The sequence below is a fragment of the Pundamilia nyererei genome, unplaced genomic scaffold, assembly GCF_000239375.1.
Source record: "Pundamilia nyererei isolate P.nyererei 1_Seehausen unplaced genomic scaffold, PunNye1.0 scaffold00171, whole genome shotgun sequence".
NCBI classification, from domain to species: Eukaryota; Metazoa; Chordata; class Actinopteri; order Cichliformes; family Cichlidae; genus Pundamilia; species Pundamilia nyererei.
Window position 1 is genome coordinate 855309 of NW_005187572.1, and position 12986 is coordinate 868294.

Here is a 12986-nt window from a genome sequence, read left to right on the forward strand (position 1 = left end):
CTTTATTCATCGGAAATATAAGTTTAAAAATCACATTTGACACACTGTTGGAGTCTTCAATCGGTTTCTTCAACAGCACGAACACAGGAGGTGTATCTTACTTTATATGCCGTGCTGTAAATAGTCACTGCGTCTTCCTTTTAAAGTAATCAGGGGCCCTTTTTAAAAGTGAAACAAAATATTTATGACGACTGACAAACACGAACCAGCTCACAGATGTGCAGGTTGTGATAGTTGGGCTGTGGTTGATCCGTATCAAACGGTGCTCGAGAAACAGCCTTGATGTCGCACACGTTTAGATGAAGCATGCCTAAAACATCATGCAAAAGCTACTGCGTCAAACAAACCATCACAGAAACTGTTTAGCCCCTTTTCCACTCATGAACTCGCCTCTTTCTCGTCAAAGCATCTGAAGATAAATTCACATCATAAACCTTCTTGACACGCCGTCTGCTTCTCACTTTCACAGTGTCAGTGTGAGGCAGCCACCATCTGAGTAAAGAATCACACCTCTGGTTTGTCACCACACAGGTCATGCCGGCCGGCTCCTCTTCACATACAGGTCAGCTGTGCTTACTAGTGCTTTATGCTGGAAGTTTCTTTCCATTGAGTTACTGAAAAGGTGACAGATTGCCTTAAAGTGCGCAAAATACCCCAATATGCTGTGAAGGTTAAGCAAATGTATAAGATACACAGCAGAGTGCAAACCTCTCGAAATGATAACAAAAAGGAGGCTTAGAGGGAACAGAGATATTTCTAAGTGAGAATTTAAAAGGGTGGGTAACAAATGACAACTCAAAATATAATACACAACTGCAGTGGGATTTAGAGCAGCCTCTGATTAGTCATTTAGATGTCTACTAAACATTTTATTGTCTGTTGGCTTCACAGGCCCAATAACCTAAGCTTATCAAACACAGCTTTCAGGATGAGCCAGCATCCTTTACTGCAGTCTATAAATCCAAGTATTTCTAACAACAAACCAACTGATAGATATTTAACAAGTGAGAGCAGTGAGTCCATATCGCCACTCTGTGCACCGCGGCTGTTCGAGGTGCCAGCTCAGAAACCTGAGGCGGAGAAACGCCATTTCCCCTGCGTGTTTTCCTGCCGCTGAACATACTTGGAAGGATAAGAGCTCGTTAATGCAGAGGTGAGATGAATGGCGGCACTGTGTACGCGTGTGCACGGACAGGAGAGAGGGCCGGCGAGGCCCCGCGACCGGCTCGGTACAGCACAAAGGCGGGCTCAGTGCTGCAGCTGTCGCAAAAATGTATCCAGCAGACATCCAGCTGTGGTTCCCGACCTTTTCATCTAATGTACCTCCACAGTCAGCTTCATCATCCATGCCTCCGATGCTCTACTGTACTCGTTTAAACCGGTTTTATACCAGATCTGGACAACTATGATCCAGATCTACACGTCAGTCATTCATTTATTCTACCTGCTACTCTATTAAACAGTGATGTCATTCATTTTTATTTAACCATCACATTTAGCTACTTTGCACTGCTTGCAAACAGTTTAACCATTTGTTATATTTTTATCAACCTATTTTAACTAACATAATAAAGTTAATTAACCAATTTGACCAACTAGAAGAGTTCTTTTTATTTGTAAGGTAAAGACAATAACAAAGAGGAAACTGCAAGGATTAAACAACACCCGCAACAGCGAGTACCTGGCGACAGTGGGAAGGAAACTCCCATTTAAAAGGAAAAAGGTTAGCAAAAAAAGATACACTGTGATTTTATAATAGCAATAGTTTTAAGCTATCATAAAAAGATTAGCTGTAATAGCTATATAATGTTCAGCTTACAGTTATAATAATCACCTACAATGCAACCTAACAATTAAAACTATTTTACATATTTTTTGCAACTTCCACAAAAAGTCCAATCACACAACAATTTAAAATATTGACTCGTTAAGTTTATCTAACAATTTCATTCTAGAATACGTGACGAAGCTGAGCTTGATGCTGTTTTCATAGAGTAATCAATCACGTATCAACCACGTTGCTGTCCAGACACAGACCAACTCAATTTACCGTAACTAAGATGCAGTCAATAAAAAATTATGATGTTTAAAAGAGGAGTTCAGAAATAAAATAAAGAGAACCTATTTTTACACCGAAACAATGTGTTATGTGAAACCAATCGTGAATACGAGGCTCTCTAAAGGCACGCTCTGCTTACATAAGCCTTTAAAAAAGACTCAAACCCATCTATTCAGTACATATTTTGTATGAAAATCTGGGCATGAAATGGTTTACATATAGATTACAGCCATCATTTAAAGCTATAGCAATACCCTATTTAAACTGTGCAAAATTAGCTTATTTGGCTGAATGGATCAGAGCTCATGACAGTCAGGATCAGTTTCTTCTCTCCATCGCTTACAGTGTTATTGTAAGTCCGCCCCCTTTTGATTTTAATCAGTTGGTAATAAAGAAGTGATGCTAACGAACACGAACTAACGAACTATACCTGCGACATAAGGGAGCCATTTTTGAGATGAGAACTTTGACCTAACCTTCAGTGTTTTTGCAAAAATTTGATGCTAACGAAACAAACAGAACAGATGCTAAAACAGTGAAGACCAGTGAGAGTCAGAACTGTAAATGCTCAAATTAACTCATTAAAATTTTATTCAAATAGCAAAAATTCCCAACAGTCATCTCAAGGTGTTTCCTATTATAATGTAAAGAGAGAGGGAGCGAGTATGTCTGATGCAACAATCAGACATGCATGCTTCCTATTAGGAGACTATTAGCAGGCAACAGGAAGAGTGAGTGAGAGGTGAGGAGACAAACGCAGATCTCTTCCTCCTCACCTGAAGCCTCATCTCCTGAAATCAAGTTCAGGCTCTAAAATTACAACATGCAGCCGTCCTATCTGAGTACAGCTCAAGACAAGCTGGCTATAGCAACAGCAACAGCTAGTAGCGAGCTAACGCTATGCCAGCTAATGTTAGGCCTGAATGTCCGATGTCCTTCGCTGAATTATTGACTCGTATCAGACTCCTTTCACTACTTTTACACCCTCCAGAGTAAATACGCACGAATGCCTCACACCCGGCATTTTGACAGCTGAGGTAAACAGACTGACATCCTAGACTTACTACAGACGAACGGCCAGAGCGTTGAGGTGACTCAGGAGTAAAAATGTAAGATATTGCAAAAATATTTAACTGAAACTTATAAGATTTTTTTTTATTCCTGAAGTGTTGATGTTAATAGAATACTTTAAAATATCCAGTGTACAGAAATGGGGGTTTTTTCCAATAATAGTAGAACCCATCTGAAGCCATTATGGAGTACAGAGGGTTAACTGTCAAGAAAATGGATGTTACTTAGTTACACCAACTAATTAAGTAGTTACACTAATTAACAAGTATCTGACTGTGTGTTTCACTCTTACAGTTATTGCAGGTTTCAACAAGGCTTTCCAGAGTTAGCTGGCTACATAGCACATCACTGTCACATCCAAATATGACCCCTCTGGCTACAAAAACATTCCAACAAGGCTTCAAAATGCAGCAGGGTCCGTCTTTTACATACAGTCTATTACTGAAGCACATGTCCACGTTACAGTCTCACAGAGAACCTTTAACAAACAGACATTATCTATAATCTTTTTGTGTTTGTTTTTACTCTGTAACACAACATAAATTCAGCTTTTCCCTCCATATCGCAGCATTCTGCCAACCTCCGTGATCATAGCTCTCCTGCTCCCCAGTGATAAAAGCTATAGGAGTGTTTTGCAGGTGGTTTGTGGAGAGCAAGCACATCTCAGCTGTGATGTCAGCAATGCAAAGCTACAAAAATATTTAGCGAAGCAGCAGGCAAGATAATGTCCTTAAAGTCCTGCATAATGTTACATAACATTTTTAACAATAAAAAGTTTTTCATATTCAGATATCACGTGACCCTTCGAACTGCACTGAGTCCTTCTTACCGAGAGCCTTTCATTCATGATTACAATAATTATGCTTCTTGCATAAGAAAATTAAAAACCAGACACCTTTAAAAATAAGCTTGTACTGGAGTTTAACAATATATATGTCTGTCTTGGTTGTCTTTTTATTTCACATCACAAAGCAGCACAGCAGGCGGAAAAACACCCTGTTCTTAACTGAGATTATGCAAATTTGCTGCTTGCCTCAGGGACCATTCTGGTGTCGAGTATCATGTGAACATGTCTGCATGTCTGGTGATTAGTTCGCAGAAACCCTCCAAAGGGTTTCCACACAAACGTTTGGTTTAATCTACGACCGGAATGAATTTTAATAGAAACAGAAAGAATTTTTCAGCCATGGTTATATTTCAGAATAACCATGAATGGATAATACTTGGAACTTATTCCAAGATTAGATTATGTTATCACTTTATTTCATGTTTCTGATGATGTTAGTCTAACGCTAACCTATAATACAATTATCGATAGTACCTCATTGCTTTCACATTATTAACAGCATACTGGGACTTTCATTCCTAACATTGTACTATAACTTTTTTTCTCAGTTTCAGACAGTTTTGTTTCTATTCTTGACTCTGACGTCAGAGAGGGGGGATATCCCTTAATGATCATGGCAAGCATGTGAGCACAGAAACCACACCCACCTTTCATTCTAATCTCCTGTGTATGAACGGCAGCCAGTCAGATGAATGCCTGCTAAAACGGACCCTTCCTTTCAAAGGGGAGGAGCTTAAATGGTTTAGTTCAGAGACAGGGGATGAACTAAAGGCAGCAGCAAGGCCCACTTTAAGGCAGGTGAGGACTTTGAAATGTGAACCATGCAAATCTATTCTAGCAGAGTTGAAGAAGGAATATGGGGGTAAATGAGCAGAAAAAGGCACGTTAAATGTTTTCCAACTGTTCAGCCCCAAGTACACAATACTCAGATAATACTCGTGACCATTACCTGGTTGTTGCTTACATGATAGAAATCACCTCTTTATTATCAAACTCTTACAATATTACCAAGCTAACCCACAGTGCTACCATTTGTGTATCGGGTACACCGTGTGCAAAACCTGCATTTAAACTAACCACCTTCTTCTGAGGGTGCCCAACATGCAAGGCTTTTCTTTGCAAATTAGGTACTTATTGGGTTACTAAAACACATTTAAACCACCGGTTTCACCGAATAATTGGATTATGAGAATGTGAAATGGACCCCAAAGCAAAATATCACCTTGCTGCTTCTTTCAATTTCAGTTAATTTCAGGTTTTCCTGTCCATTGAGCCAACTCTCCCCTACACACCAGCCAGTGAGTGCTCCGATTCCTGAGCTGTGATTTAAAGAAAGATTGATTAATACGCTTGCAGTGCTTTTAATGGTGAACCACAGTTAGGTCTGACATCATATGGACATGGATGTCATCTTATTTCAAAGATAACAACTGTGACGGTGACACACTCAGCTTCAACAACTGTCCTATAAGCAGACCAGTATAACTTCAAGGCCACTAACCATCACAGCTCCATTCATCACAGTACAGGAGAGACAGCAAAGGGCCGAGTGAGAGTTCACTCCTCCTCCTCCCACATCTCCAGTTCAAGCTTGATGCCGCAGGAATGAAAGAAAAGCATTCAGTAACTTCCAGGCCACCCGACCATGCGTTCCTAATGTTTTAGAGCGCCGATGTGAGGAGTCTGAAGATCCCTGTGGGCGTATGTGACTAACTCACTTTCATAAAATATGTAAATTAGCAGTTTTCAGTCAAGCTTTTAACAAAAACAGCAAACTAAAGCATATCGACTGGTGTACGTCTAAGCTATGGCTCCAATAAAGGGGAATACGGAAGGTCAGCATAAAGCTGGATGGCTCAAAGTACTGGGGCTGAAGCGATGGCACGTTCATGCTAAAAATAAATATAGAGCAAGTGTAATTCAAAAGTTTCAAATCTGGATTTTAGAAAAAAAAAATCAAAATTCTGGTTCCTGGAAAAAAAAATGTTGCCCATGACGCAGTTTACATGAAAGGGTGTAAAACAAACGCACACCCCTGACTGGTCACAAACACTAGATTCTCTATTTTGGTTGTAGCAAATCATTGAATTTAGGCCTTTTAGTTAATATACAAACAAATCTGAATGGGAGGGTTTGTTGGAGTAAAGGTCACAGAAACATTTAAAGCTTAGAAATATAGTGTTGAAAATCAGCTGGAATCACTTGCAGGGGTTAGTAAATCCATCCATGTCTCTATGTCGAATTCTACTTTAGTAAACATCAAACTGCCTTAACAGTGCTTATCTTTGAGGTAACACAGAGCTGCTATTGTAGCTTTTGGTTGATGATTGTACTATCCAATTTTAACCCAACACTGCAGGGAGCAGATGCTGCTCCACGGAAAAGAAGCAAGACTTGTACGGAGTGAGACGAGCCAGTGGCTCAGAAACAGCTTTTGTAGAAACTGAGAAAACTTATTGTCCCATTAGTTAGCCAGCTACAAGCATGATAATTCAAACCCCGTGTCAAAAATCAAGGTTCACACCAAATCCAGCCCTTTGCAAATTTTGACCAATTTTGGTTTTTAATTAAATTTGGCCCTAGTTGTAGCTGTGGTCTGCAGAGCGATTCTTTCACCGTGTGCGAGCTGCACTAAATGGACAGCTGACAAACTGCTCAACTTGCAGCTAGCTCGATTTGCATCAAAATGAAAAGGTGATGCTGAGACAACTTTACTGGGTGGAAACAAAGACCTCCGTACCTTTATTTCCACAAGACAATTCCTGTGTTAAAAGAGCAAAACTTGCATTGTTGCCAGCAGAGATATGGAGGCTTTTCCAGGGAACTGAGCTTCTGTTCACTGTGAACTAAAGACAGACATGCAGTTACAGCAAGATGCTTCTGCGGGCTCAATCTTAAAGTTTTGGTAATGTTAATTTTTTACGTGCAGCCGACTCCATGTCAGAAGGCAGATCTTTGCAGGCCAAATAACCCATATTGTATCTGCACACAGTCACCAGGGTGCAGTGTCAAAAATGTGTGGAACAGCTTGTAATATAAGCATTCTTGTTAATTTAATGCTGTTCCTGGTCATTTACCTGAGCCCCATGCCTGAGAGATAACAGATCATAATATACGAAGAACGTCTTCTTCTTAAGACAAAAACATTTACAACTGTCTGTTGAAATCACAGTTTGTGCTTTAAATTGTACTTTTTTCTGACCACTGACATTTTTTCCACAGTTCTGCCTCCTGGTGGTGGGCTCGGTCATCTTTACCTTTTCTGTTCAAACCAACTCTTCAGCCCGTCAGTATTCGACGTGTGGATAAGACGGATGCAATGTCTTTGTTGGACTGTGCACATGTCCATCTCCATAGCCTCAGTGGTTCAAATCTCATATCCTTCTAACCTCTGCACCGCCAAAAAGCTACACAAAGAAAAGCCAATCAAATGGAGAAGATGGCTGCTCCTCCCTAACCCTGGTTCTGCTGGAAGCATCATCCTGTTAAAATGGAGATCTTCTTCCCCACAGCCTCCAAGCGCTGCTCATCTCCTTATCTGATCATTGTGGTTTTCTCTAGTATTAGGTATTAAGAGCTTTACCTTACAGAGTAAAGCACCTTGAGATGACTGGTTTTGTGAACCAGCTCTAAGTAAAACTGAACTGGACTAATCAGAGGTTTTAAAAACGTATATCCGAATGTTTTCTACAACTAGTTAGGTGGTTATAAACATCACACGCAGTCGATCATACGAGTCCAAGGCCAACAGCTTCTTTGTTTGCTCCTCCAGTACAATGGCAGCTAATTCATGCAGCACTGTGAGAGGAGGCAGCACATCAAATGAAAAGATAGAGACACACTTAAATATATAAAACCCAAAAATGTCATTCAGGCACATCTGTAACTCATTTAGTTACAGATGTGTCAGACCTGTCTTCATAAATATTATGGGAAATCTGTTTTTTTGGTTTAAATTTTCAGTTGAGCTTCATCTCTATACGCCACTTAAAACGTCTTTCCTGATGTCATTTCCCTCTTTTCTTTTCTTGTTTTTTGTCACATGTATACAGTTACAGTGCTGGATGCTCATATTAAATATGGCCAAAGTTTCACATCAATAGATCAGCATATGCTGAACAGAGAGGAGCTGAAAAAGCAAAGTTAAACAAAAGATAAGTTGGGTTTTTTGAACTGGGAATCATGTGAAGCTCCAGTTGAGCCTCGGAACAAGAACATGATGCTGGAAATGAGCAGAATGCGTCCTCTTTAACCAACATGCTGCTGTATTGTAACTGAACAGTATTTATTAACAGGACCAACTCTGCAATGAGAAAAGGATCCGATTTCCATTTCTGCCTTCCATCACCGCGCACGACACATGAAATTTCGATTTCACTGTCTAGGAAATTTTAAAACCGTTTTCAGTCAGCGAGTGTAATTTCTTTTAAAAGAATGCGACATGAAAGGTGCCACCGCAGACCACAGCCTACACACGACACCAAGGGAAAATCCTATGTGCTCATGAAGAATGCAGTTTGAAAGAGTAGCTTTAATGATGACTCAGAAAGAAAAGTGAACACTTGAGCTGTTTGCGTTGTGTGTAAACAGCTTCTGTCCTCCCTTTGCAACCCCTCCCCTTAGTGTACACACACACACACACACACACACACACACCAAAGAAAAAAATGGTGCTTTGCAGTCAGCATGTGTCTCGACTTCCTTCCTCCCTCTCAGGAACAGTTATCACGCCACAACAACAAACAATCGCACGCGGGAAATTAAATACAGCTGGTTGAGAAGCGAAGAAAGGCGCAGAGCACGGCTGAAGATGTCCTAACCGCCGGGACCCTGAGATCCGGGTTTAACAGCACACATGAAACTCATAAACGCAAAAGTGACCTGTTAGTCTCACACTGAAGCTGCTTCATGTGCAAAAGCTGTGAATCTGGCGCATGTCAGCCATCACATATCAAAAGTGCCCCAAACTGAATCAAGCTTTCTAACTGCAAACCCTCCCGCAGGGACCATCAACAGGTGTGCATCCTCGCATCACACAACTCCGCACGCATATCATAACGTGAACTTACACAAACGCGTGGTAGATGAACGCCCAGGCTCTCGGTCTTTCCAGCACGTTGTACAGGTAGTTCTGAAGCCGCCGGTAGCGCACGTTTCTCCGGCCGCTCTGGGTGCTGTATAAGAGTGGCTTCCCCAGCAGGCTGAGCCGGGCTCCCTGCTTCCCCCTCGCGTTGTCGGACCCGGCAGCACCTGCGGCGCCGGGGGCCGACAGCAAGCCGTCTCCTGCGTTGTTCATCATCTTTCCGCCGGACTCCACATCCTTCAAGCCGTAGCCTTCGGTACGGTGCCCCGGTGAGGTCCTCATCCAGAGCCCGGTGCCGCCTTCGTCTCCGCTGTGGTTCCGGGGCATGGCATCACCAAAGCGGGCGTCAAGTGAGCGCAGGTCTTTTCAAGCATGCGTCTCCCGACGCCGGTAGTCCCGCCGTGCACGAACAACAAACTGCACGTGCGACGGGCACCCCACCAGAAGCCGAGCTGGGAGTGAGAGCAGCGCGCGGCGCACCGTGTGCCGTCACTCCTCTGACCGCCCTCTTTCTCGCTCCGCGTTTACACAACAGCTCCCGCGCGTGAAGGTATCCACGCCGCGTGTCCTGTGCTGGCTCGCACCAAAATCACAAGTTACAGATGTCACGAGGAGAGACGTCTCTCGCTTCACCGCCTGTTGCTTCCACGCACGCCTCTGCGTCCACGTGCACAGGCGCATCAGAGCTGCCCTCGCGCGACGGCTTGATCTTTATCACACTTTGTCGTCGCTGTGGCGATTGTGTCTCACTTTTACATGCTGTTTAAAGAAAGAAGCGTCCACTCTGAGTTGTTTTGTCTTCGCGCGCCAGGACAGCAGACATGCAAATGAGGAACCGTCGCTCCTCGTGTAATTCGATTTCCTGAAGAAGTTCAAAATTACACCCGGTTGTTGGTTTTTTAAAAGTCTATCAGGTAACACGGGTTCTGCAGAATTTTCCACTTTCTGTGCTGGAAAAGTAACCGCAGAGGAAGGCGCAGTGAACATCTGCAGAAAGTATTACGATTCTTTATTACACGTTTTTATGGTTTGTCTGATCACTCTGATCACACTGGCACAGTAAAAGCCTTTGAGTGTCACCCTTTTCTTTTCAAAGCTGCTCTGTCATCTGCTGTCCTGCTGTCACCGCAACCACGTGGCACCAGAGACGCATAATTTCTCGGCCGAAGTGCATTTTGAACCTGTCACGCCGTCTGTTGTGTATCTGTCTCGGTGCTGCACTGACATAACAGCCCGACATAAACTCAGAGACGATTCTAAACTGCGGGGGTCCTGAGGCTGAATGGAATCAACCCGGCCTGTTGTTTCCTTTGTGTCACTGCAGCCACGCTGAACACTGCCTTGGTTAGAAAATGTCACGTCAGTTACGCCTCGTGTGTGAACTTCCTCTTCTGTTCACAGTCACACAGGCTGAATATTCTTATAAGCTGGCCCCACCGTGAGTCCAAGAAGAGCCCCCCCTCAGGAAACAGAGGAGAGAAACGGGGAATAGAAAGGGGGAGCATATTTCTCCTATATTGGTTTCCATTTATTGGCTCCCTGTTAAATCCAGACTTGAATTCAAAATCTTGCTCCTCACATACAAGAATAATCAAGCCCCATCTTACTGTATCACCCTATTAGAGCACTTCGCTCTTGCTCTGCAGGCCTACTTGTTGTTCCTAGAGTATTTAAAAGTAGAATGGGAGGCAGAGCCTTCAGTTTTCAGGCCCCTCTTCTGTGGAACCAGCTTCCAGTTCGGATTTGGAAGACAGACACTATCTCTAGTGATAAGATTAGGCTTAAAACTTTCTTTTTTGCTAAAGCATATAGTTAGGGCTGAATCAGGTGACTCCCAAATCCCCCCTTAGTTATGCTGCAATAGCTGTAGGCTGCCGGGGATTCCCATGATACAAACAGTAATTCTTCTTTACACCTCTCTGCATTGAATCATTAGTTGTTAATGTTGTTAATCTCTGACTCTCTTCCACAGCATGTCTTTTGTTCTGTCTTCCTCTGTCACCCCAACCAGTTGCAGCAGATGCGACCGTCTCCCACGTTGTTCTCTCCCTGAGCCTGGTTCTGCTGGAGGTTTCTTCCTGTTAAAAGGTCATTTTTCCTCCCACTGTCGCCAAAGTTCTTGCTCATAGGGGGTCATATGATTGTTGGGTTTCTCTCTGTATGTATTATTCTAAGGTCTACCCTACCATATAAAGCGCCTTGATGCGAGTGTTGTTGTGATTTGGTGCTGTGTCAATAAAATTGAATTGAATGAAATTTCTCAATATGAATGAGGTGTGAGTGTGTGTGTGCCAGTGGTAGGCGTCAGTCCCATCACAATTTAAGAAGGTCAGGGAGCACCAAAGTGCATCTTCTGCTGTTTTTGATCCATTGATTCTGCAGGAGCTGCTTTATCACCCTCAGAGCTCAACTCTGCTCTGTATTCCTACAAAACTACTCCATCTACTGGTGCATCGGGCAGTCTTTCTCACTGATGGAAGAGTGGCACCAGCAGATTCCAGACACAACATCAGAAGAGTGCAGTCCTGGGAATGATGATTATGAAGCATTATGAAACAAGCGGCACTGAAAACGGCTTCATTTTGAGCTGCAAATGATTCTGGTTCTCATTCAGTTTGACATTTAAAAATAAATTTCGCATGAAGCTGTTTGCTCAGATGAGTTTCAGCTTACCGTTCCCATCTTCATGTTACCTGGCACAAAAACCCCAAAGGGTGGGCATATATAAACTAGTTTAAATTAGAACAACCAATTTAATTAAGGGCTCAATGTTTTTAAAGCCTGAAATGTTTAGTTTTAACTGATAGGTGATTTTTTAAATTAAATGTTGCATTAAAAAGTGGAATAAAGACCTTTGTTTTGAGCCTTTTACTGGTTTTGACCACAGTCATAATGAAAACCCATCATCATTTAGCTTTTTTCATTACTCATCCTATGTCTTGATTACTATGTTTATGTGACTCATTTCCAGAGCTTCCTAATAGCAGCTCAGTTTCTGTATGAAATGTGTTGATCTGAAATGTACCGACCACCAGTGATAGGAAACATGAGTAGAGTCCTCCTCCACAATTATTTATTTATTTATTTTTAAATTCCAACTTCAAAGCCAAAATCTAAAGAATATTGCAGCATATTTTGGACCCATGATTAGATAGAAGTATGAGTATTACATCAGCCACAGTTTGAACAAAGCAATAAAAATGCTCTACTGTAAATAAATTTAAAAAAAAGAGTACATTTCAGATTGACTTTTTCCCATTTTGTTAACAGAAATATAACTTAAGCCAAATGTAACACCTGTGTAACCACGTTCAGTTACACCTCAGTGTAACTGGCTGGCTCAAACTACCCCTCAAAGGAAAGATTGTATGACAATTTCACATGACTCCAAAACCCTGATTATAGCCGTGTGAACTCTAAAATGAAGTGCTGGAAACAGACAAAACCCTAACATGGTCAGACTGTGCAGTAAGAAAGCACCTAGAAAGTTTAGAGAGGAAAGGACTAGTGTTAGGAGGGTCATAATCTAAGATTAAAGATGAGAAAATGCATGTTTGTAGGCTCAAAACCAGAAACACATCACCTTAAAAGATCAGTATGAGAGCACACAGCCTAAAAACCCACGCAATCACAAGTAAATGCAAAACTATTGTTTCCAGTGAAGCCACTTAAATAGAGAGAGGCCCAAATTACTCAGGTGTGTACTGTTTGCTGATGTCCTTCCATTGTCTGCTCATTGGCTCCTGAACCAGGAGGTCAAACCAGCCATACAAGCAGCAACAGAGTATTTCCATTAGATTTCACTTTAATAGTTATTTTTAAAGGTGATGTTTCCTTCCTTTTCCTGTCATATATATTATGATAGTGGATGATTATATTAAACAGATCCAAAGTTCCTGTCGGCCCCGCCCCTCCCTGAGCCTGGT

The 12986-nt window shown here is 42.1% G+C and overlaps 1 protein-coding gene across 1 annotated transcript in view; it reads right to left on the minus strand.

Annotated features, from left to right (window-relative positions):
- LOC102192065 (potassium voltage-gated channel subfamily KQT member 5-like) overlaps positions 1 to 9751 on the minus strand; it is a 132144-nt gene extending 122393 nt beyond the window's left edge. Inside the window, exon 1 of the mRNA XM_005746050.2 lies at positions 9047 to 9751. Within this exon, the coding sequence (XP_005746107.1) occupies positions 9047 to 9387 (341 nt within the window). The 5' untranslated portion in view covers positions 9388 to 9751. The remainder of the gene's footprint in view (positions 1 to 9046) is intronic.
- Between the last annotated feature and the right edge of the window lie 3235 nt (positions 9752 to 12986).